This window comes from Herpailurus yagouaroundi, unplaced genomic scaffold (genome assembly GCF_014898765.1).
Source record: "Herpailurus yagouaroundi ecotype Mexico unplaced genomic scaffold, PumYag 218, whole genome shotgun sequence".
Taxonomy (NCBI): Eukaryota; Metazoa; Chordata; class Mammalia; order Carnivora; family Felidae; genus Herpailurus; species Herpailurus yagouaroundi.
This window is the reverse complement of record NW_024412449.1, coordinates 5,384,403-5,410,904: the sequence shown is the minus strand read 5'-3', so window position 1 is coordinate 5,410,904 and position 26,502 is coordinate 5,384,403. Positions and strand designations below refer to the sequence as shown.

The window sequence follows — 26,502 nt, the reverse complement described above, 5'->3', positions numbered from 1 at the left end:
AGTTGCCTTTTCACTTTCTTGATGGTATTTTTTAAAATGCAAAAGTCTTAAATTTCATTGGTGTACAAGTTGTTTTTCAACTCCTCTCCCTTTTTAAAAATGGAGTATTCTTCATTTTGTTTGTATCTGAAATTTCTTTGTATTGACATTGAGGCTTTGCATTCTTGGCCTGAGTACTGTATAGGTGATGGTATGTTCTTTCAGGGGATGTGGAGCCATGTGATGTCCTTATGCCTTTTACTGGAGATGATAATTCTGAACATCTGATCAAGGTATTGCCTGATTTCTCTTCTGTATAATTACTAGAATTTTTTTGTCCCCCATTCATGACTTTTTAAAAGATGAAATTCTCTCTTTTCCAGGTTGTCTATACTCCATCAGCACATTTGAGTTCGGTGCTCTCCCAGGCACGTGTTGCGTGGTGGTCACACCCACGTTGGCCAGGCCTGTGTCCTCATGTCTCATCAGGGACTTTGTCCTGCTGATCGTGAGGGCTCAGACTCCTCACTCTTTTCTTTTGGGCCCCGAGTTCACATCCTGGCCTAGTGAGTCTCTTTGTAGGCTTGATTTGCCTACAACCCTGATTACTGCCTCTCTGGAGTTAGAAGTTGGACTTTGCCATGTTGGTAACATCAAATTCGAGATAGACATTTCTGGAGAATGTGTTATCCTGGACTCAGCAAGATGTACTGACGTCCTCACACATCAGGGGCTGAAGACTGGAAGTAAGGAAAGATGAAGGACAGACAGGCCTCTGTGCGGTGTGCTGTTCCTGACCTGAGAGCAGTCTGAGGAGATTGGACAAGGCCGTTTCACTTTCCCTGCTCAGGAAGATAAGGGTTTTCAGAGGTCCTGTGACTAAAGGACCTTGTGTTTCAGTGAGATGGGAGAAACCAGCACAGTGTGAACCCATTTAAAAATAGATTTGGGATTTAGGCTGACCCATGGGGTGGTTGGAGGGCCCAGCACACCCTCCAGTAGGTGACCAATGGTGGACACCTCCCGCCATTGCATCTCCTGAGGTGGGCACATCTGCTGGCCAGAGATTTGCTTGTGGACTCACCTGAGTCCTCTTTCCCATGGTGCTGACATGGCTGGCGCTCCAGGGCCCTGGCTCCTCCCTCCCCTGACTACTCACTGAGCTAAGTTAAGTGTCTCCTGGCTCTGGGAGGTGCTCTGAGGTGCTACACCCCATCCTCTTTCCTATTATTGTTTCCTGCCTTGTCTTCTGAATGTTCAAATAAACCCAGCAGATGTTAAAAAAAAAAAAGTATCTTGAATTTAACTTCTCAAGTCTTCAGAAGTGGGAAATAATGGTGATGATAATAGTTAACATTTACTGAGCCCTTCCTACATTCCAGGCAGTATTCCAAGAGTTTTCCATGAGGAACTCATTTAATTCTCACAACAACCCTATCCAGTCAGTGTACATACCATATGAGGAAACTGAGGCACAGAGAGGTAAAGTGACTTGTGCAAGGTCGCACAACTATTAAGTGGCAGAGCTGGGATACCAATCCAGGTACTGCAGAGGACATAATAGGAGTCCTGGAGAAAATGAGCATTAGGAAACACTCTTAGAGAAACCTTTCACTAAGATAAACAGAGAGAATGCATTCATAAAGAGAACTTTGGGAATTCTGGGAGGGGGGATATTGGATGACTGATGCTGCTTGAGTCACATCAGTTCCTTACTGGAAGTCCTCAGTAAGGATTTACCAGGCCTCTGATACCTGCATCCACATCACCTAAAATTCCTGCTTGGGTACCTTTGTGGCTGCTGAAAGCTCCCTTCCTCAAGCCAGGTCACCTGGATCTAACATTGGTATTCCGGACACACATTCTTGCTTTGTCGCCATTACCATCCTGCTATATCATCCAGTTTTATATGTTGGACAGATATCATGCACATGCAGCTGCATTGGCAGTGTGTGAAAATGACCAGTTTGTGGTCACACAGTGAGTTACCCACAAGGCTGTGGAGGGCTGAGCACAGAAGACCTGGCCAGGGTTTACCACAAGCTCACACTCTTTAACTGCCACACTGTCTTGATGTTACACATTGCTGGGCTCTGTCCTCCCTGGGCCATTAGTTTCATTTCCTGCTCAGCAGCTATTAATTTTTCTTTAATCACAAAGTGTGTATAATAAGGCAAAGCCAGGGGCACCTGGGTGGCTCAGTTGGTTTAGTATCTGACTTCCGCTCATGATCTCCTGGTTCGTGGGTTCAAGCCCCACATTGGGCTCTGTGCTGACAGCTCAGAGCCTGGAGCCTGCTTCTGCTTCTGTGTGTCTTTCTCTCTCTGCCCCTCCCCTGCTCACGCTCTGTCTCTCTCTCTCTCTCTCTCTCTCTCTCTCTCTCTCTCTCTCTCATAAATACTTTTTTAATTTAAAAAAAAAAAATAAGGCAAAGCCAGCACCAAAGCCCATTTGAGGTAGGTTTGTATTTCTGCTTTTTGCACTGTGTAGGGAAAAGACAGAAAATTCCAAACTGTGCTTCAAAGTTATCCTTCAGTCCTAGTGTAGACTATAGGATCAGAGGACAGTCCAAGGTCAGGGGTATGGTAGCTCCTGGAACTACATGTGCTAAAAGATTTCACAAGATTACAATATGGGGATTCTCCCCCCTCATTCTTTCAACTCCTTTTCCCTGCTGTCTCAGCAGTATATATCCAACCTAGTATGGTGCCTAGACCATTAACAATGAATGAATGAATGAATGAATGAATGAGGTGTGTGTGTGTGTGTGTGTGTGTGTGTGTGTGTGTGTGTTTGGACATGATTCAGAGCACTGTTGACAGTTTGAAAAGACCCAACTCAATGACTTCCCACCTGGTCATTAGTCATTAGGCCAGGCAGAGATAAGGAAAAGATCTAAACAGATACATTCTGAGGGCTGTATTAAACAACATGCAATCAGTCACAGCCCTGGTCCACAACATCTCACTGGTAACATTTTGCCTTGAATTGTGGCCATTTAAACTCCAAAGCAGGGGGGTGAATGAGACACTGATCTATTCCATTTTACAACCACTAGGTGGTGCCTGCTCTAGAAATTACAAAATGGCTTGTTCACAACTTGGAGCTCTGGTCAGCCTGGCATGAGATGAAATGTCAAGTGCTTGCTGGGTGCGTAGGGGAACTTGCCAGGGCCAGCACTGCCATGGTAGGCTTCAGGAGCGAGTGCCCTGGGAGAAGCTTGGATTCATGACTCCAACGATGAGCTCACCCTATCTAAAATAGCAACTCCCTCTCACCACCTATTCATCCTCTACCATTTTACCCTTCTTTATTTCCTTTAAACAGTTACCACACTTGACTTTGCTATTTATATTTATTTATTTTCTGTCTCTCTCCATTAGAATCTAAACACAAAAGCAATGACTTTATTTTGCTCACTACAGCACACCAGCTCCTACAGTACTTAGTAAGCATGCAAGAAATATGTTGGATAAATGAATAAATGAGTGAACACATAACAAATAATTATTAGTAACTCATATCTGTAGTAGCATTCCCCTAATGAGATACTCTGAAAACCAAATAATGCTAAGTTACTGTCATTATTTGCAGTAGGTGAATTTGTGCCCTTTAATTCAGCTTTTAAAGCAGCCTCCCTGAGAATTAGAGTGGTTTCACTTTCTAAATCTATAATTCTATTTTGATCCTACTGTGTTCTCTGGAAAGTGATCCCCACTGAGTAGTTAGGTCTTTGTGACTGTCTATCACAGGAACAGCCTTGCTGGGCCATCAGGTCCTTGAGGATGGTCTCCTGCAGGCCAATCAGGACTACCTGAAGGGAGAAGGAAGCAGGGAACCACACATACTCAGGAAACCCAAGCTGGGTTCATAGTCCCCTGGAGTAGAAGATGCCACAGAAAGGAAGCCTCACCAAGGCTTCTCACTTCCTATGGATGGGCCCCTAGTGGCCACACGTAGGGCCTGGATTCCGAGGATGGCTTGCCAAACAAGGAGGCCATAGATAACAAACCTCCCTGAACTTGGTGAGGAAACTGCTTTACTCCTCATCTAATCCATTTGCCTCCCAAATACTGGCTAAGAGTGATATAGGCTTGGGTAAGGCTCTCAGGACTCACCCTGCTGTGTGAAAGGAAGCAGAGATGCTGACAGCCCTAGGAGGAGGCATCCCTTTTGGACTGAAGAGAGGATAGAGTCTGGGCTTGGTGTGGGTGCACTTTCCCAGCACACGGGCCCACCCACTAAAGCAGCCTGCAGCAACAGCCCTGATGCTCTCCCCACAAAGATCTGCCTGAGGGCAAGTGAGTCCTTGCTTTGTGCTGTGCAGCCACAATCCCAGATTACCACATGACAATTTTAAAATCACCTGCAAGCCTAAATCCAGTGAATGCCTACAGACAAAACATTTAACAGCTCAGAGAATGATTCAGAGGAAGCAATTTTCCACAGTGAAGATAATCATCTGGTAGTGTGAAAAGGCAAACACTCTTTTATTAGCACTGGAAACTCAAGGGAAACGTTGCTAAATCCACAAATGCAGCACTTAAGTAAATGGTTCAAGAACAATATCCACAGCTGAAAGGAAGGTCTTGTACAGATTTCACTTCCACTCAGTGTCCTCCCACAGAAAGAGCTCTCTTGGAGGGCAGGGGAAACAGCTCTGACCTCTTCCTGTTTACTTAACAAGCAGTTCCTCCAAGTCTTGGTCCTGTGCCCACACAGGGAATCCCAGAATTCGGAGCTCCCTGGTCCTTATGTACATACTTTTCCCAGGTGACCTCTACCTCATGTCTCATGTCTTTATTCTGTGATGTTAAAATTCATATTCCAGCACTGACCTCTCCTGGGGCTTCACAGAATCAATTGCCTACCTGAACTCTTGAGTGTGGATTCCTAAACAGGTACCTTATACTTGAAATGGCCCAAACTGAGCTCTCCTTTTCCAGTATCTTATTATTGCATAAGAAATCATCCCAAAACCTAGTGACGGAAAAAACAATAACCATTGATTTTGCTCATGAGTCTGCAATTTTGGTATGGCTTGATGGGAACTGCTCTGTGAAGTACTAGCTAGGGCGGCTGGACATGGGGCTGGAGAATTCACTCCCACATGGCTCACTCACATAGTTTTACTTGCTGTCACCTGGGAGCTCAGCTGGACTATGGGTGGGGGGCCGTGGTTCTCTGCATGGCTGCTCCACAGGCTGTGGTGACTGAGTTCTCAGTGGGAGCAAAAGAAGTGGAAATTGCCAGTGTCTGAAGTCCTGGGCCCGGGAACTGGTAAAATGTTATTTCTGCCTCACTAAACTGGGGAAGCAGTCACAGAGCTCCAAGTTAAGGGGAGGGTCAAAAGACCACCAACTTTCCATGGAAGAAGCATCAAAGAAGTTGTGGACATGTTTTAAAACGGTCACATGTCCCAGACTCTCTCTTCCTGTGGTCTCCTCCAGCTACCAGTTGCTCAGGCAAGTAGGAGGCCTCTTCGGTTGCTGCCTTTCCCTTCCTCTCCATCCAATCCTCATGCGAATTCTTGACTCTGCCCCAAAACATGCCCAGAAACTATTCTCACATCTCCACTTCTACAACCTTAACCCAGACAAACTCATCTCCTACCTGGATGACTGCCTGGTTGGTTGCAATAGTTTGTTAATGGCTCTCTGCCTCCATGCCTTTTTCTGAAATCTATTCATATAGTAACCAGAACGATCTTTTACAAACATAAATCAGGTCATCCCACTCCTCTGCTTAAACCCCTCTAAAAGCTTCACAACATATTCAGAATTAAACCCGAACCCCTCATTCTGGATTCCAAAGCTTGATGTGCTCTGGCTCCTGTCCAGTCCCCTGGCGTCACTTCATCCCATTTGCTTCCTCACTGGACTGTGACCCCCACACACACTGGCTTCTGCCTGCCAGCCTTTGCACTTGGTTTCCCTCTCTCTGGAGTACTCTTTGCCCTGACTGTTCCTGTCCCAAGACTGGTTCCTTCTGGCTATTTTCAGTTTGAAGTGTCATTTCCCCAGAAAGGACATCCATAATCCAGAATTCTAAAGTAGTGACACAGTCATGTGTCACATTAACCTACAACATAACATTTAATGCTAGCTGATACTTTTTTGTGGTGATTTGTTTAGTCATTGACTATCTCCTCCCTCTAAAATGTAAGTCCCATGAGGGCAAGGACCCTGTCTGCCTTGTGACTGGGCGTCCCTAGGGCCTAGAACAGTACCTGGCACAGAGCAGAGGTTCAATAAATATTGATTGATTTAGTAGGTAGCAACAGTAGCCCCAGGCAGCCAGCCCACCACAACATCTCTCAGGGTGGTTGACGGGGATAGAGAGGAAGCTTAGGGAGGACCTCAGTTGCTCATGCTTATACCAGGAGCATAGCTCTCGTGTGGGGTCTCAGCCCACAGTGCATTTCCATCCCTAGTCTTCCTGTGACCTCAGCAATACAGCATCACACAGTCATGAACATAGAGTTACTAACGTGCTTAGGACAGGATGGCACAGTTCAGCTCACCCCTCCTCCACATGGATCGGGTCACTGACTCAGGTTATATTACATTTGAATTTTCATCTTATGATGAGACTCAGAAATGTAGGCGAAGTCCTTGTATGACAAACTCCAAGTGCTTATTTTGATGATGATTGTAAAAAATGAAAGTATTCACATTTTTGAAAAGCAATTTGGAAATGGGTATTTAGGACCCATGCAAATAAAGAAGAAAATTTGGATTAGGGTATTTTTTTTTAATCAATGTTGTACGTAGGTTAAAAAAAACAACAACTGAGGTGAAAAGAGAGCTTCCCAATAGGCTCTGTTTTCTTTAAAAATATTTGCTAACCATTTTTTCGTACTTTGGTGTACAGAGTTAGTTTGTTACTGAAGTAACAAAACACTATAGGTGTGTGTAGTTCAGCCCATTCATTAGGGAAATGGCAGCTTGTTTGATAGGATTCTTTTTTTCTTCACTGTAATGAGATTTTTGCCTATGGATTTAAATTTTTACAAATTAAGTAATGTTGAAAATTCAAGATTCTGTGGAAGAAAATGATTGTGAGTCCCCACTGTGCCAACCAAATGTGATTCTGCAGTACCTGGAGACGGGGATTTGTGCAGCTGCTCCTGGTGGTGGTGTGGTGACTAAGAGACCGAGCCCACCCTTAGTGGTGCCGCTCACGTCCTCAGAGCTGCGGCAGTGCCTGACCTTGAAGAGTGGGCAAGGAAGGCAAACATAACCGTCTGGCTGCACAGCGGCCCACGTGGCCCTCAGACACCTGTGGAGGCAAGCCCACTGAGAAGTAGCACCCTTGGCAGTAGTGACTCAGGATCTGTGAAATCTCCTTTTCATAACAGTGGGTGATTCTCATCCGCCAAGGAGATCACATCCGGCCTGAACTCTCCAGGCCCTGATGCAGGGCCCAGTGGAGCATCTGAAGGCACAGCTGAAGGTGCTAAAACCAGCACTGTGCATTCGCTGCAGAGTGGAAGCTGGCAACTAGGAAGGCCATCGTCCATAGATCCACATTATTACATCTGTGGAAGTGCTTAGTTTTTATCTTTTTATTTCTAATTCTTTCTGCTTTAAGTATTCTTAAATGATCACTGCTCAGAACCCAGGGTCCTGGGATCAAGCTCTGGTCACACAGGCTGGAGAAGGCTATGGGGAAACAGAATCCTCCTTGGTCTCAGGTGGGTGCATGATGCCTGAAGGGCTCTCCCACCCTCCCTTCCTTCTTTCCTGTTCTGCCTGGTCACAGCATAGGTGCAGAGGGCTCCCTTAGGGAGGACTGTAAGGAGGAAGCTGAAGTTTCAGGTAAGGCAGCCCCTTCTGTGGACTCCTTTCCACCATGGCCCCCTTGAGGAGGAGTGAGAACCAGGAAGGACAGGTGAGTCTCACCTGAGCTGACTAATGTCCAGCTCAGCCAGCCCTTGATGTCCCCAAGACATCCACCCACCACAGTGAAAGATGGTGGGACTCACTGCCCTTCATAGCCCATGTCCACAATGCTGGGAAAGAAAAACCAAGTTCAATTTACCAAAATATCTGTATTATCTATAAAAATTGAACTCTAATGAGTCACTGCTACTGGAGGCAGCGATATCCGACTATGTTGGCTGCATAGGCAGATGGCTGCATCCCAGCAGCCCACAGGCAGATCATGGCACTGAGTGGCACGTGGCCCGGCTCATTTGTAAGGCCTCAAGAACCTGGACACTTTGGAACGTAGCAATCGGATGAAAGATCTTGGGAACATCTCTCGGGATTCCTGGGCTGTGTACTTGAAATAGTTCTGGGGGTGGGCCAGGACATCAAACAGAGCTTTGATCAGCTTCTTATCCTAAAAAGAACACAAGTTTTGTTACTGGGCCAAAATACTTAAACATTCCAACATTTTGCCAATGGAACTATAATGTCCCAGTGTTGGACAGTAGGTTGCTGAGCTGAGAAACACTTAGTGAAAATTGTTTCCTCTGATTTTTGTCTCTTTTCCAGTATTTATTTTCCCAAAGTATCTACAAAAAACATGGGTTACTTTTATAAAGGAAAGGGTAATAAATAAAAAATGGTTTTCTTTTTCTAAACCAGATGAGATGCAACACTGGAATCTGGGGAATATTTACAGGGTTAGTGAGATGGCAAGTGTCTGATAAGTACTTATAAGCATCTAAAATTTGGTGGACTTTAGGCTTGAAGGATAAACAAGGAGTCAATGATATTCAGTTATTTGGAGAGTGAACATGGAACCACGATTTGCCACTGGCCTGGATTTAGAGTAAGCAAGTTTCCCACTGTTCCTCCACGCATTTCCAAATTAAAAAAAAAAAAAAATACAGTTTCACTTGACAACATTGAAGAAAGCCATCTGAATATTTTTTTTAATTAAGTCTGGTGAAGATATAAAACTGACCTCAGCCCAGAGCAGGCTTGCGGTCTGAAAGGTGGAAGCATGGAGCAAAAGGAAAACCTTCCTCCAGTGGTGCCTGGGAGCGCCATGGGTGACTGCAGCATCCACCTTCACTACGTACTCACCTTAAGTATTTCCTGATGGTTCTCAGATGCATAGAGCCTGCCATCTCGAACTATATCTTCAATGAGCTCCTGGTAGTCCTCTGTTGGAATAAAGGACATGATTGACATTCATGGGATTTAGTTATTTCCAAACTCACTCTTTCTTTCATTTTTAAATAAGGTTCTGAGAAATGCCTCTTCTGCAGCTGCTATCAGAATAGTGACCGCTGTGATACTGAGAAGGTGATCAGAAGAGAACTTCCACAGACTCCCACATCCTCTCACCTACCAGCCTCTGCACCCACCTCTTCTGTTCCATCTTCCCTTGGATGAACCCTCTGTGCATCCAGTCAACACCTTTCCTCCACTTTTTCCACTGGCTCCATCTTCTCTCACCAAGTCAAGGGCATTGTTCCAGTACTTCTGCCCTTTCTTTCCTACATGATGACATCTTCTCTCTCTATTGGGCCTTCCCCATCAGCATGTAAACATGTTATTATGTCTCCAATCCCAAAAAAGTCCCCCCCTTGACCTCATTTCTCCCTCAGCTTCCATCCTACATTTCTGCCCTCTTTGTTGAAAAACTACTCAAAAGAATTGTCAACTCAGTCTGAGTTGACAACTGAGTTGTCAACTCAGTCAACTCAGTCGACTCAGTCTCTAGTCACCCCTCCTCCTCGATCCACTTCTTCACTCAGCTTCTGGGATACCATGCTTTCAGGTTTTCCTCCTACCTCGCTGGTCACTTTGCCTGAAGTTCCTTTGCTATTCTTCCTCCTCTCCCTGACCTCTTACTATGGGAGGGTCGCAGGGCTCAGAGCTTGGTTCTCATCTCTTCCGTCTATACTTGCTCTCTGGTGAGTTCACCAGCTTCAGGACTTTTCTCTTCTTCTCTACTTTTCTCCCTTCTGTCCTCCCTTTTTTCTCTCTGCCCTTGTATTATGTAAAACAATCAAGCTTCTTAGTACCAAGCAAGACTCTTCTTTCCTTTTTTCCTCTTTTTTTTTTTTTTTTGGAGGGGATGGGGAGAATTTTATTGGTTAAAGAGGGAAGAAAAGCTATGTTCATTTTCTTATTAGTTAATTTTTGGTGCTGATGTACATAGTAAATGCAATGCACACAACGTAAGCTGCCTCCAAATCTAAATCCCCGCCTTTCAAAGTCTAGCCTACTTCCTAGTCATAATTCAAACCAAGCACATGCAAAACACAATCTTTTCCAAATTCCAGGCTGAAAAGAATGCCTCTTTGTGTGCATATCATGTACAAATAAAACCAAACAAATCATAAGAACATCACTGGAACTATGTGGAAAGGGTGCTTGAAAAAGTTTCTCCTAGTCAAGTGGTGATTAATGAAAATTTATTAACTATTAACTATCGTATGGTCCTCATGATTACTAATTTAATATAGGTTCAACCTCACTGGTGCTCTATTCATGTGGTATCTTCCTTCTTATTCTTCTACTTTAGTGAATATCAAATATGAGTAAGAGTACATGTTTATCTTGAATTCCTTTGTTGCAGAGTCTCTTGCTCAGAGAACTAGCTCCTCTTGATGATGGGTGTTCACCACTAGGAGGACCAGTTGCTGTGCCATGTCCTAGTGTAAGACAGAACTGAAGCACTGTTTGCCACCACACCAAATGCTCCCAGACTGCTATCTTTTTTAAATGTTTACTTATTTATTTTGAGAGAGAGAGCGTACAAGCTGGGGAGGGGCAGAGAGTGAGGGAGACAGAGGATCCAAAGCAGGCTCTGCGCTGTCAGCACAGAGCCTGATGCAGGGCCTGAACTCATGAACCATGAGATCATTACCTGAGCCACCCAGGCACCCCAGACTGCTGTCTTTTAAAAGCATTCCCTCCACTATCAAGAACTACCGTGTTTTATCCCTTGCTACAACTGTCATGAGAAAAGCAGTCAAGAGTCATAGGTAAGAACTCAGGCCCTGGAGTCCCAAAGATCTCTGTCACTTTGTCCTCCTGACCTCAGGCCAGTTAGCCTAAGTTAATCTCTAAGCCTGACTGGTCTTGTCCGTAGAATCAGGAAAGAATCGTGTCTATGGCAATTATGAGGGCTGTGTGGTGTCAAAGGCACTCAGCACATGCCTGGTACTCAGTACACATACTCAGCGCAAGTTAGCTGGGACTACAGTTCTCCCCATCCTCCAGTGGTCAGTAAGCCACTCTGTAGCAGCCTCACTTGCCCCTTCTAAATGTGATTTCTATTCTTCCGGGCTTGGAAACCAGGTATCAAGCTTGTCTGAAATATATGTTCCAAAAAAAAAAAAAAAAAAAGATGAAATAAGCTCTGAGTAAAGACCTAAAAGGCTTCTATATTACTAACAGCAATTTTCAACTAGTATCTGCTGTGACATGTGTAAGACACACTCTCATGGGCCTCAGCAGCTTTATGTGTAATTTCCCTGGTTCAAGCTACAACTCTTTGAGAAAATGGAAAAAAAAAAAAAAAAAAAAAAAAACGTGTTTTCATGTATTACAAAGGTAGAGTTGAGAACAGCCAAGCAAAAAGATGTGAGCTTTAGTGATATTTATTCTGGAGTCTCTGTGTCTTTTTTGGTTCTTTCACTGATTCCAGATTGGGGGCAGGGGGGCTGTTGGTTGTTTGCTTTCAGGTAGATGAGGTGTTCTGTCTCTCTCAGCAGAGCCACATGGGAGGCATTTGTGTCCACCTAGGGCTCTGATCCTAAGAGCCCTTATCAGGAGGGATTTGGCATGGTTTCAGGCACAGAGTTGATAATCCTGGATTTGGAACATGTTATAAATGTGAAATGCTTTTATAAAATCCATAGAATACTATCTGTCCAAAACATCTACTGTCAACACTTGTGTAAAAACCTTCAATGGCTCATGGCTCCCTGTAAGATTAGGTCCACCCTTCTGAGTTTAGCACTCCAGGCCCTTCACCACCCAACTTCACACGCTTCTAATCTTATCTCTCACTGCTAAGCCCCATGCACCCTACCAACTGACCAAATCAGGCCATTAATCAGTCCCCATACATGCCAGGTACTCTATCCTTTGGCCTAGATCATTCTCTCTAACTAATGTTCTTCCCATTATTAAAAAAAAAAAAACACAAAACAAAACAAAACACACACACACACACACACACACACAACTGATATGTTCTTTCAAGGCCCAAATCTCTTGAGATTTTGCTGTATTCTTTCCAGTGCATTTTGTATTTTAAGTAAATGTTTATCAACCAAGTCCCAGACCCAGGTAGGCCCCCAGAGCTCACACGGGGCACCCCTTCACCTAACAAGAAGCAAATGAAACCAGAGAACTCATCTGATTTGCCCAAAATTGCACAGCAAATTAGTAGCAGAGACAGGACCAGAACTTGGGTCTTTCTCCCTTGCTCCTCAGGATTCCATGTAATGAAAGTCACAGTCATAATTAGCTAGTATTTACTGAGCATTTACTATGTGCCTGGCACTGCACCAAGTCCTTTGTGGATTATCGCATTTAACTGCCATGTTAGATCTAATGATTATCATCATTTACACATTAAGAACATGAGACTTAGAGATGGTAAGTAACATACACGAAGTCACTGAAGAGATTAGGTCGAGGCTGGCCCATGTGCTTCCCCACCAAGCCATGCTCACTTTTACTTATTTTCTAAAACATCTTTTCATCCCTGTAGTCAGTGTCCCCAAATGCTTGTTTAAAATTTGACACATGTGAGTCAGCAGTGTCCTTTCTCCTTACTCCACCTGCCTTTCTGAGCACGTGTGCTTGTCAGCAATCTACCAGCTGGCCCAGAAGTTGGTTCTCCCGAAAGCAGAGAAGCTCCTTGCTTCTGTGAAGCAGCACAAGCTTCACAGCGCTTACCGTCGTATGTCACATACGGGACCTGGAACCCTCTGGCACTGTTCCCTTCATTGGACTTAAACTGAATCCACAGCTTCTTTGACCTGGAGGTGAAGGCGATGGGGCGTTCATAGGTCTGACAGGTTTCGTATGTTGTCACAGAATTTGATGAAGCTGCCAAGGGAAGTTAGAGAGGGCAAGGTTCAGGACTCATCCTGAGCAGCAGACAATGAACACTCATTGTTTCAAAGGAAAACACCGTAAAACAAGTTATGCTCCAGAGCTCTTTGGGCTCAGCTCATAGGAGCCAAAGTCCTGGGAATTGAGTGGACTCCACTGGTGATTGCAAGCCCCCAGGGAAGGCTAACTGAAATGCCCATGGCTAGGCAAACAACAGCAGCCCAGGCTGCGGTGCTCACTGCAGGGGCTAAGGAGAGGCCGTCTAATTCCAGAGCTACCTGCTGTCATCCAGCAATAACCACCCCCAATCCCCACATGCTCCCAAAGACTAGGTGGTGCACTATGCACTTTATGGACTTTATCTCACTTAATCCTCTGAAAGCCATAGGAAGTCAGTGCCACTGTTAACTCATTTACAGAGTTTAAGCATTTGCCCAGGGTCACAGAGCCAGTATGTGGATAGCTCAGAATTCAAACCCACACCTGACTTCAGACACTGTAACCACTAATAAGAGTGGCAAACACAATGGCTCCATGTGTCATTATTATTCTAAGTGCTTTATGTACATGAAGTCATTTATTCCTCATGATAACCCTATGAGGTAGCAACTATTATCATCCCCATTTTAGCAGATGAGAAAAAGGAGTTGCAGAAAGAATCAGAATGTATGTCCAAGATCACGGAACTAACAAAAGGTGAAGCTGGGTTCAGGTCTAGGCAGTCTGGCTGCTGAGCTCACTCACTACACTGCCTTGAAGTTGTGTTGCTGGCAGTGTCCCTTAATGGGCACTGGGTCATGCGTCAGAATAGGAGGAGGGTCCCTCCTGGCTGGACTATGACTTTAGCCTCAGTCAGTCCCAAAGCCACGAGTGGCTTCCCACAGTGAGACAACGGTCTGGGGCCTGGCTTCCATGAGCTTCATTGGCTCTGTGTGATGTTGTGGAAGAGGGTCCCCGGCGAGCCCGGGGGGGAGACTGACCTGCAGAATCACTACCTCTGGGATTCAGCAAGAGGCCTCAAGTTGGGTTTGTCTAAATTTTGTTTCTTGGCAAACACTATAAACTCATGTCCCATCTCTGTTCTAATACAGAGGTGACACTCTAGCCTTGCTGCTCACATTTAAAGCTGGGGAGCATGCCAGCAGGCTTCCACGCTAGCCTTAGAGGGGAGGGGAGAGAGGGGACGCACAGGTTTTCCGCATCACCAGGTAGTCTCCACAGTCATCTTCTATGGGCAGGAAGATCTCAGGGACCACAATCAAGATTCGGCGCTTGGGCGGCGGGTTGATGGTCCATGTACACTCCGTGTTGGCTGGGTAATTGCCTGGGTAGTTTGGGGATTCAATGTATCCAGTGAAATCTCCCAGCTCCCCTCCACATCTTCTGTCTGGAAGAGGAAATGCCATGAGTTATGAAGGCACAGCATTTTCATCATTCTGTCATGGCCACCAGCAGCTCAACGAGGAGAACCACTGCATCCTCTTGCCATTGAGGAATGGCACCATCCCAGGAATTAATGTGTCCTGTAATGCCTACGGTCGCCCGTGGGAGCCTAACTACACTAACTCCCCACACAGAGCTCACCCCACTGAGTTCCCCTCTGAGTTACCATTTTCTCTTTAACTTGAAGGTGCTCAAGATCAGAGGAAGGCACTCATGAAACAAAGGATGAATTTAGTTTTCAATATTTTGCTTACAAAGTCTAGGTGCCAGGGGAACCCATGACATAGAATTTCTAGGTCTTTAAAAATAGGGAGAACAGAGCTGACCGCTAACTAGAGGATATGGTGACCCTTTCCTAGAGACCTTGATGAATTTATGATAGCCATATTCTTTCTCTTTTCCTTCTGGTCAAGACCACATTTTACTTTTGGTGTAGAAGAAAATTCCAATTAGGTCTCAGTCAATATGGGGCTTGCTGGATACTCACCTCCGGGAGCAAAGATCAGGAGCACTCGCGTGCGCACACACACACACACACACACACACACACACACACACACACCTCAGCCATTGAATCTCCATTTATCCAATAAATGTTAGCAAAAGCTCTGGGAGTTCAGAAATGAGAAAGACACAGTCCTTGCCCTCAAGGGGCTTATTGTATAAAATTGTCAGGTGCACCTGTGCAGGAGAGGATGTCGAAGGGACTATTTTTTTCCTCTCTAATTGTAACTGGCAATTATTTTTTTTAATGTTTATTTATTTTTGAGAGAGAAAGTGTGAGTGGGGGAGGGGCAGAGAGAGAAGGAGACAGAATATCCTAAAGCAGGTTCCATGCTGTAGGCAGAGAGCCCGATGTGGGACTTGGATCCATGAACCATGAGATCATGACCTGAGCCAAAGTCGGACACTCAACCAACTGAGCCACCCAGGTGCCCTGTAACTGTGAATTATTATTCCCACTAGAAAAAATTTCTTCTTGGAAGGGGGTGGAGTGGGGAGAGCCATGGAGTTGAGAAGGACTCAGCTTCAAGTCTGAAGGACAGCCTGAAGATCCGTGCCGTGTGGCTCCTAAGGGCCAATGAAGGGTTGGGGATAGGAGACAAGCAAACAGATTTCATCTGGGTACAGGGAAGAATTTTCTAACACTGTGAACTTCAATCCCAAACTCCTCCAGTATGGGAAGGCCTCCTTGCTCCCCTACACCACTGTGTTAATGACAATGAGTCAGCTGAGATTCACTTCTGACCTTTACTGGAGAATTTTACATAATGGTTAAAAACCAACCAACCAGCTAAATATACAACAAGTCCTTGAATGATCTGCTCCCCATTCCTACAGGACACAAATAAAATTCCTTTGTGTGGCATTCAAGGCTTCCCTTCCTGTTCTGCCTCAGATTCCACTCAGACATTCCATGATCCAGGTCCAGGGGGTCTCTCAAAAAGCCTTTCATTTTTCTGAGTGTGTGTTTCCTTCCAGCTGTGGTCTCAGGTATAAAGCTCTTTCTCCTGCTCTCCCCCCACCCTCTCCATCAAAACCTTCTCATGCCTTCCAGAAGCCTTCCCTCATCTCTCTAGGCAGAGTTAATTGCTCTTTCCTCTTCAATCCTACAGCTTGTGCTGCCTGCAGGGCAAGGGACTTCTGCTTGGAGGGCCTCGCATTTGACAGGTCCTCAAACAATGTTTGCTGAACTGAAACTCTGCTTGTGGGAGGAAATTTCAGCAAGCATAGCCTGTCAATGTGCCCAGAGAAGTAGCCAGGATCAACACAAGTAAGTACCTGGGAGCCAAGCCTGGCTCTCCTTCGGTGCTGACCTGCAGTGCGTGAGCTGGGTTAACCGTGTCCTCATGGTTCTCAAGGCACCTGGGACCCCTGCACCAACCCCCCCAGTCCCAGGTGGACCCAGGCACCTCCCTCTTGGTCAAGACTGTGAAAGCCTTAGAGAGACCTACCTTTACATTGAGTTATGTTTGTGGAGCCATCAAAGTCAGTGGTAGTATTTCCTGGGCAAGAAACACAATTATTTTTTCCAAATTCAGGTTGATATGTTCCTGCTGGGCAACGAATACATCGGTGAGTGGTGGTGTTGTAGAAATGTCCAGGTGAACATTGAACTGTGGGGTCGGGGGAGGGTGGAGAAAATGAAAAAAAATTGTGTTTTCATCAACGGTCACATAAAAGTTTTCACAGTTGGTGAAATAAATGTGTATGCCCAAATGAAGTACTGCTTTCCTACTAATCTGGGGCTAATCAACACTTAATTCCCTAAATAGCCAGCTTGGGTGGGACCTGTGACTCACGACACTGAGCAAAATACACAGGGAACAAAGTATGGGTGTATCTTCAAAGAGTTTACAGTCCATGCAGAGTCAGGCATAAATGAGCACAGCCTGAGTTCTCATGCAAAGCACGCTTGTGAGCTGTGAGGGTGCTTAACTGATGCCAGGTCCTGGGAGAGGTGGCAGTGGGTCTCTGGGGAAGGGCAGGACCTATATGGGAGGGGGGCCAGGGAGGGGGCTGAGAGGGAGGAAGGCTGGAAAGAAGGAGCCAAGAACCTGTTGCATAAAACCTGTTCACCTCTCCCAGACCAGTCAGCCCTGTCTGAAGGGGGCCAGGTGGCTAGGGGAGACCACATCTAGGGAGTTCCCATGCTCCTTGTATATCCTGCAGGAGTGGATGGTGCTGGGACCTGACCTCTCAGCTACTGGGACACCACACAAGGCACCTCTGGGCTGGGCTTGATAGGAGCTTTACCAGACCCCCACGGTTCTCAAAAGGGAAATTCAGCTCTGGAAAAAAGCAAGCTGCCAAGTCCTCACCTCTGGTTTCACAGTCCTGGAAGGAAGTGGCTCCCAGATGTTTGGTAGGGAGGCCTCCTCCACAGGGGAAGCAGGAAGTACGGCCGGCCTCAGGCTGGAATGTGCCCAGGGCACAGAGCTGGCAGGGTGCAAAACCATCTGCAGAATATTCACCGGGTTGGCACAGACCTGGGGAAACCAATGACCCTAAGTGAGCAAGGCCCCCTGGTCAGACCCTTTCCCATCTTTCTGTAGATGAGCTCAGAACTTGGTGAGACCTATTGCCCTATGCTGACCTGAGCTCCCACCTCTGTGAGATGAGCCCTCTCCTGCCCTGCCACTGACCCTGAGTAGGTGGCATGTGAGTGCTTGATGTTTACACACAGAGCTACAAAGCATTGTGCCAAGATGGAGACCAAGGAGCCAAGTGTTAACTGCTTCCAAAGTTGGGGTGAGGCCTGCATTTGCTTAAGGCTTAGGACTACACAGTACCCAGATAGCCCCTGCAATGCAGGAGCCCCCAGAGAGGGTTCTCTGCTCTGGAATCAATCCGGTAATCTGTCCCAGAAGTACACTCTTACCCAGCTGCTACATCCTAGTGATATAAAGACTCTCTGGTCATGAAAGAAAGAGTCTCCCTGTTTTATCAATTATATACACTAAGTTACATCTTACACTAGAGTGTGCCCTGGACTCCCCCTACTAAATCCAACCAATCGAATCCACATTGATAGAGGGACCCAGTGGGTCTTTAAGCACCAGAGGGACTTTAAGCACCTTACTTTATTATTTTTTAAGTTTATGGCAAGAAGCACAGCCATAAACCAAAGGATTTCTAAAAGCACATGTTCTTTAGGAATTAGCTTGTCATTGCCAAGGTATTATGAAAATCTGTTGACTCTTGTACTGCTGATCTCTCCCTTATTAATTTTCACAGTCTTCTTTCTACCTATAAGTTCTAGATATAATGACATTTAATGAACACACACCCAGGGGAAGAGTCTGGAATCTGTCAGACCTATGTTCTGATGCCAGATCCTCCACTCTTTGGCTGTGTGACCTTCAGTGAATTACCTGACCCTCATAAAGTTGTTGTAGTGATACAACAAGCAGAGGACTAATTCATGTAATATACTTTGCCTATGCCTGGCATAGGTAAGTACTCAATAAATGTTAGCAATTATTATTATTATAATTGCTACTAACATTATTATTATAAATATATCTTAATAATGTCACATACAAGTATAAATAGATGCTCCAAAGTGCTTCCTTATCAACCCACAGTTGGTCCTAGGATTTCATAACAGGCCAAAGATATGGTAGGAGTCACGCAGTTAGTCTAAGGCTCTGATTTTTAAACCCTTTGAAAGATCCCACAGTTGAGTCTGGAGTCATGTAGGTGGGAACTAAAGCTGACTCTGGGAGTCACTGGGAGGAGAGGCAGGGGCCACCTGCTCTCCACCACAGACATCACCTACAAACTGCCGTGTCAGATCACACCTTCTATGTGAGCCCACAGAGCATCAATACAGCTGGCCACTTAATCAAAAATCAAAAATCAAATTATTTTATTAATAAAATAAATAGGAAATAAACCCACAAAAATCTAAATCAACCTGGCTCTAGAGTTAACATAAGGGACATGAAAAACTCTTCACAGAGTTTTAACAAAGTCACCAAATGGTTACTCCTTAAAAATCAATACAGTATGAATTTGAGACCAAAACTGGACAAACAGTGAGAACAACTTTCTCCACTGTAACACTACACACTGGGAGATCATTCAGGTGTCAAGGTATATTTATTTATAGTGAGTAAAGTGTGCATTAGCAACACTTACACCTTCTTTTCTGACAATGCCTTCTATCAACTTTTCATTTATTTGTCCAAGTGAGCATCACCCCAGCATGTGTTGGGCACCAAGGTAGGCACTTGAGCCAAAGATAAACCCAGTGTGGTCCCTGCCCATAGGAAGCCCATGGTGCAGTATGCATTGTCTGCACTGAAACGTTACTTAACACCTTCCATCTAAGCAATATTGGAGACCGGAGGAATAAGAAGGAGCAGATGGAACCCTTACCTCCACATTCAGATATATTCCAAGCTTCTGGAGTCTTCAGGGCTCCTGGATTTTCTGGTCTTGGGCACGGTTCACATGTGATTTGTCCTTCCTCGTTTTGGAAGGTTCCATTTGGACATAAAATGCAGCGTTCTTGTGCTCCATCATAATATGTCCCAGCCCTGCAACTGACTAGCCAAAGTGGGAAATGATCTGGTCAGTGAGGGGACAGAGGCCAAGAAAGGAAGAGTGCTAGAGATAACAGTAAACAGATGGCATTGACCCCACACTCCTTCATACAAACCCCTGAATACGGAATGTGTGCCACCTTTGGGGTTTCTGTGCACACCCCTCTGCCATGATCCCTATGGCCCACTGTTAGAGGTGTTTACAGGTTTTCTTTCCCTAGACCATGAACTCCTTGGAAGCAGGGATTACAGTGGTCTTAATTATCTTTGAGCACAAGCACTTGATGACTTTTCCTATTTCACAGAGCTGTCAGAAGGATTATAAAGTGAAAATCATTCACTGAACATAGGCCCAGTGCTAAAGGAATAGAAACGAGGGTGCTATTAATTCTGGCTGATGGCATCCCTGAAGGCTTCCTAGAGGCCACATCTGTGTGCGACATTAAAGGATGAATAGGATCTCCCCAGGAAGAAAAGGGGGCAGGTCATAAAAGGTCATGCTTGACATATAGGAAGAGAGGGAAGAAAGGAAGTTTAGGATAGATTTTAAAAATTCTTGAATGCCAGGCATTTGGATTTTATTCTTCAGGTAGAGGAACCATTGAAACATTCACTCTCTGGTGGCTGTGAGGAGGGTGATCTCAAAAGTCTTACCAATAAGCTCTCCAACATAGCACGCTTCATGTTTGTAATCAAATTAATATATTATAAAGAGGAAACCATGGTAAATGTCTCCTGAAAGACTAAACTACAAGGAAATTAATAAACTATGCTTCTGACTTTATTTCTGGTATTATTAGTTATTAAATATAGATTTATATATTATTTTAGAATATAAATATAAAATAAATATGCTTAATTGGGTTCTTTAATATAATATTCAAACATCATCATAACCATCAAAATAGCCTTTCTAATGGCTAACATTTACTAAGTACTTAATATCTCCTGTTAACCATGCCCAAATCTTTACGTACATTATCTCATATCCCCCAAAACAACCCTATAGGGGTGCCCGGCTGGCTCAGTCAGTAAAGCATGTGACTTTTGATCTCAGGGTCATGAGTTTAAGCTCCACTTTGGGCATGGAGCCTACTTAAAAACAAGCAAACAAACAAAGAAACAAACAAACACAACCCTTAGGATCTAACAACCCTAAGGAGTTAGGTACTATTTTTAACTACATTTTACAGAAATAGAGACTTAAGAACGTGAAATAATTTGGCCAAGGTCCCACAGATAGTCTATGAAATACACCTACAGTGAGATTAAGAGTCTTGGATTTAAGGGGAAGAAAGTTCTCTAACAAAAGTGTGGAATCATAATTCAAGCCTTTCCCAAGGATTCTCTATGTGGCATTAGGGGACCTTGACTAGAATAAACATATTCTCTCTCTCTCTCTCTTTTTAAAATTTATTTATTTATTTTGAGGGGTGATGGTGGGAAGAGAGCACAAGGGAGGAGCAGAGAGAGAAAGAAAGAGAGAGAATCCCAAGCAGCCTCTTTGCGGTCAGCACAGAGCCCAATTCAGGGCTCGAAACCACACACCATGAGATCATGACCTGAGCTGAAACCAAGACTCAGACATTTAACCAACTGAGCCACCCAGGCCCCCCTCTCTTTTTTAATGTTGACTTATTTTTGTGAGAGACAGAAGGGGAGAGAGAGGGAGAGACAGAGAGTGCACACACAAATGAGCATGAGTGGGAGGAGGTGCAGAGAGAGAGGGAGACAGAGAATCTGAAGCAGACTCCATGCTGTCAGTGCAAAGCCCAGTATGGGGCTTGAACCTATCAACCATGAGATCATGACCTGAGGCGAAGTTGGATGCTCAACCGACTGAGCTACCTAGGCACCTCAACACATTCTCTTTTCTACTGAAGCTGCTAAGAAATAGAAAATAAAATGTCACATGATAAAATTAGCTATCATATCTCTTCAATGTCTGTGAGGAGGAATATCTGTTTTCATGCAATTTGCATTTATACTTTTAGGGTTAAACATGGCAAGGCTCTCTATTACCATTAATAAAAATGTCTTTTCATTATTCACTCCAAAATCTAAAAAAGAAAAAAAAAACCTAAATGAGGTTTTTTCTAAATCATAATAAGCCAAAATATACCATATTTCAAATATTATTTCTACAATTAAATGTCATCAATCAATAAAGTATACTCTAAATTCAAATTTTTAATACTTTTTTATATTGTTTGGATTGTCTTTGATAACATTCATAGTATCATTTTATTTAATTTTATCATATTTTTTTAAAGTTGAAAGTGAACCAAGCTCTCTTGCTTTCCTGGCAAATGTTATAATGAGTCTAATGTACAGATATGTGGCTGACAGAGTCTATAATTCCAGACCTAATTCTCGAATAGGAGAACCACTGGATAGAGGCTTCCATAATGACTCTGGTTTCAGTTCATCTCCCATGAAAAGTGGTGCTGGATTATGTACTGGGAATTCCTGACTTCTTATCCTGTGTCCCTCCTGACTGACCTAGGATGGGCCTACAGCAGGCCAGTAAGTGACAGAGTAACTCCTTCATGGCTCTACCAAGTCAACTGTCATGAAGTCTGGCAGAAAGTAAATAAAACCTGGGCTGTCTGTCCGGATTCCCTCCAACCAAGCCATTTCCATTTCTGTAACATGCATGTGCCTAGACGGAAAGTACCAGACGGCAGCAATGATTTCAAAGCCCCAAGAATCATAACTTTGAGTCAGATCAGCACAGTCTGTTCCATCACAGTTGCCCTGGAAAACGGATCCCTTCCATGGATGGACAGGAATGGCTCTGGTTCTCACTGGAATGAGTAACTGGATGGGCTCCTGCTGCTCTGGGTTTCCACTCTTCCTTAGAACAATTAAAACCCCCAAAGCCCTTTCAAGATTACATTTTGAGAAGCCTCACAATGTCCCACATCTGTTGCAATTTTCCAACTGAGCAAAGGGCTGAGAAATGGCCCCTTGGGCTGCCCTGCAGAAAAGAGGGCACTGGTTCTTTTTTCTCCCAGTGAAAGGCCTGCTTCACACAAACAAACTCATATTGTCACTCACAGTTTCCATTTTCCTTCCAGAAAGACCTACAGAAATAATTCCTGCCAAGCACCTTCCAAATTAATTTGTTTCTTTCACAAGGGAAAAATGAGCTAAACAGTAAAAAGTGATGCTGAATGTCATGAAGAGATGCCTGAAAACAGCTTTTTGCAAATGTGCTGAAGATCTGGCCTAAAGAGGCCTCAATCACACGTTCCAGTTGGTTCTCTTTTCTCCTCCAGCAGCCAGCTTGTTTTGCTGCCCCAGACAAAGGAGTCAATTGCCCCCAGAACACTTCACGATCACAGCAAAGCTTTTGTGTGTCTTCAGTGACCATTAAAATCCCATTCTCAAATCCCACACAGCTGTTTTCTCCCCCTATTAAAAAAAAAAAAAAATACAAGAAAGCTTTTCTGATGCAAAAAGGAGAGACCAGCAGGGACCAGGATTAATGGCGACAAAGAGACCTGAAGGCTCACCCTCTTTTCAACACTATGGCCTTTGAGTATTTCAGGCTATGGACAAACACTATGGTCTCTCTGTGGTGAAGATGGTGAACCTAATAAAAGAGGTCACTCTCTAGCATCTGACTTGTTTTCTTACGAGGCACGCCTTGACTTCTGAAGGAAAGCCACAAGCTGCCCACGCCGGCCGATTCCCAGGGTGTTCTGGAGCTGCTGCTTTGTCACAGCTCAGAGGCTAAGACAATGCTGTGGCCTTGGGATTCTGGTTTGAAGCTCTTTTAAAGGAGCTGTTCAGAATAACAGGAAAGAGCACCCCTTGGGGCTGAGAGGCTGAGCTGTCACACCCATCCAGGTTTCTGGTGTGTGCTCAGGTTTGCTGTTTGAAAACGTTCTTAGAGTTGGGGCAGAGAGATGAGTGCAGCTGACACCTTTCTGGGGGGGCGGGGGGTTCCCCAAGGCATGCTGTGTTCTCTTCCTGCCTAGTTAACTGGGGCTGAGATGTCACTTCCTTCAGAGGGCCTCTTTTGCCCTGGATTTAAATATTTCCCCAAAGATTTGCCCTTTGCCCTCTTTTGTTTTAATGTTGGTGGCTATCCTTGGGATTTCATCTGTTGTCCCTGTGAAAATTCATTACTTCAGTTAAATGCTTAGCGTTAATGATGTGCTAAGCACTGTTCTAAACAGAACTGGAGATATAGCAGAGAAGACAGATAAGGTCCTGCCCTCAAGGGGCTCTCATTCTAGTGGAGAATAGGGACAATAAGTAAGCAAATAAATAAATATATAGTAGAATGCTACCTAGATGTAAGTATGAATGGAGGAAATTGCAACAGGGTAAGAAGGTAGGAGAGTGGTGGAGTGGGGGTTGTATATATGTTGTCTTAAAGAGCATCCAGGCTTTCCTCTCTGAGCAGAGACCAGACTGAAATGAGGGAAATGGCCTTGTGATGGGATTGCCTAATGGAAAAAAAAAAAAAAAAAAAAAAAGCCAGTGTAGCAGGAACACAGTGAAAGGGTCAGGGTGATAGGAGAGGAATTCTAAAAAGCAAGCAAGGGCCAGATTACATAGGTTCTTGAAGGTCACGGTAAGAAAATTAGACCTTACACAAGGTGTATTGGAGGCCTCGCATAGGGGAGCCACATGATCTGACTTATGTTTTAACAGATCGTATGGCTGCTATGTGGAGAACACACTGAGTCAGGCAAGGGTAGGAAAACGAGTCAGAGCCTGTCACAATAGACTGGGCCCAGGATGATAGTGACTTGGAATAGAGCGGTAATGATGGAGGAAGACAAAACTACGTAGATCCAGGATATAATCTGAAAGCAGATATGATAGGATTTGCTAATGGACTGGATGAGAAGCATGAAAGAATGAGAGAGGTCAAGAAGACTGTGAGGTTTTCAATTTGAGCAATGAGGTAAATAGGAGTGCTATTTGCTGAGATGAGGGAGAAGCAGGTTTTACTTGGGAGGGAGGAGGGAGCAGGATAAAATGTTTTGTGGAGTTTAAGATGTCTGTTGGCCATGCAAGTATTGACATTGAGAAGGCATTGGTTTTATTATTGGTCTCCAAGGTAGCATATTATACCTCGGGGTTTACAAAATGATCCACTGGGTGCGGACAAAGCATTTTCCCATCTATGCCTATTAATTTTCACCTAAAAAAAATAAGAAATAAAGAAAGGTTTACTGGTTTAGTGTAGGGTATAACATTGGTCCCACAGTCTGTCCACATCTCCATGAGTCAGAGACACATATGAAGTAACAAGGTCTCCAAGGAAAGGGAAAAACAGGCATCCACAGCTCTGAAGGTGGGAAGGTACTGACTGCTTTACTTCTTTTCAAAGTATTGAGAATTACAGTTTGCCTAGTTGAATAGATCTCTTGATTTTATTATCCAGTTTCAACCAAGCTAACTGGCACAAAATAGAGAGCAGCTTCATACAATCATACAGAAACCCTGGACTGAGCAGGTATGGGTAAACAGCAGGGAAGAGCCAGGTGGAAATGCCTTTCACTACCAAACTAGTTCTTTGTCAAACATCAAGAGATGGAAACAGTAATGATTTCATCAGACCTGACAAGAGTTGAGCCAAAACACTAGCAACTCACAAAAAGACTATTTGAAAGATGGCTTTATAACCACTACTGTTAGCAATGAACCTTTCCAAATTATAAATATGGTAGCTTAAGATGCTGGCCAGTTATTTTTAAATTTTGTTTACTTAATCTGTAACTCATTCTTCTATCTTTTATGATAAGCATAATATGTTAGCCAATAGTATAAGTATGTGACTTTTACATAAACATTCATAAATTCAAAAATATTTCACTGTGTGTGTGTGTGTGTGTGTGTGTGTGTGTGTGTGTGTGTGGTAAAGAACATTGAACACACCCTGAGATAAAGAAGTCCATAATTCAAAAGAGAGGTTAGAGCTGGAGAGGGCAGTTTGGCAGTCACCAGCACATGGTGGTATTTAAATATCTGGCAGCGAATGAGGTCATGTAGGAGAGTGTGAAGATACAAGATGGGGGACAGAAGACTGAGCCTTGGGATATCTGATGTTTAGAGATCAAAAATTAGGGGAGAAGCAACATGTAAAATAAAAAGGGAGCAGCCATTGAGGTGGGAAGAGAGCCAGAAGAGTGTGGTGTCTGAAACTCAGGAGAAAAGAGTGCTTCCAGGAGGAGGGAGTGGAAATAAGTACCTGGATGAGAGTTGGCAACTGGACTTGGTAACATAAAAGTGGTTCAAAAAGCGTAATAGTGCTTTTCTTGGGAAAAGCAGTTTCAGTAGAGGGGTTGGGAACAAAAACCAGACTGACTAGAGTTGAGGAGAAAATGGGAGGGGAGGACGCAAAGACAGCAAGTTTAGATAACTCTTTCAAGGCGTTTGGCTCTCTGGAGGTGGGGGGTGGTCAAAGAAATGAGGCAGTATTTGGAGAGAGGCATGAAGTCAAAGGAGGGTTTGTTTGGTTTTTCAGACAAGAGATAGGTTTGTGTGCTGTTGGAAATGATCTAGCAGAGAGGAAGAATTCTGAGATGAGGGGTCACTGGGGACAATAACAGGAGCAATGTTCTTGAGAAGGTGAAAGCAAATGGGCTCCAGAGCCCAACTGGAGAAGCTGACCTTGGCAGGAGCATGGGCTATTCATCCATTTTTACAGGAAGTGGGTCAGAGTATGTGTGAACAGATGCAGGACAGGAGGGCTGGTCTGTACATGATAAGATAAAGTTATTTTCCTAGCTCCCAGAAGCTCATGGACATCGCTGCCTGGAAGTCTTGCTGCAACTCAAATTTAACTTGCTCAAAGGGAATGCTTCTCTTCCCTTCCCTGCCCAGTCCTTCCTATCCCTCTGGCTTTGCTCTTTATAAATGGCATCTCTACTCCCCCAGGCACCAAGACTCCAACCCTTGCAATCCCGCATGCAGTTATTATTCCAGACCTATTTCCTCCCTGCCCCATCAGTCAGCTGCAGCATTCT

General features: G+C 44.4%; 1 protein-coding gene across 5 annotated transcripts in view; it reads right to left on the bottom strand.

Moving 5' to 3' along the window:
* Nucleotides 1-4,448: 4,448 nt before the first annotated feature.
* SCUBE2 (signal peptide, CUB domain and EGF like domain containing 2) overlaps nt 4,449-26,502 on the bottom strand; it is a 67,426-nt gene continuing 45,372 nt past the window's right edge. For all 5 annotated transcript variants that reach the window (XM_040456928.1, XM_040456931.1, XM_040456930.1 and 2 more), the window contains 7 exons: nt 19,344-19,514; nt 17,282-17,449; nt 16,415-16,576; nt 14,206-14,403; nt 12,858-13,010; nt 9,018-9,097; nt 4,449-8,325 (listed from right to left, as the gene is read on the bottom strand). In XM_040456928.1, the coding sequence (XP_040312862.1) occupies nt 8,173-8,325; nt 9,018-9,097; nt 12,858-13,010; nt 14,206-14,403; nt 16,415-16,576; nt 17,282-17,449; nt 19,344-19,514 (1,085 nt within the window). In that variant the 3' untranslated portion in view covers nt 4,449-8,172. The remainder of the gene's footprint in view (nt 8,326-9,017; nt 9,098-12,857; nt 13,011-14,205; nt 14,404-16,414; nt 16,577-17,281; nt 17,450-19,343; nt 19,515-26,502) is intronic.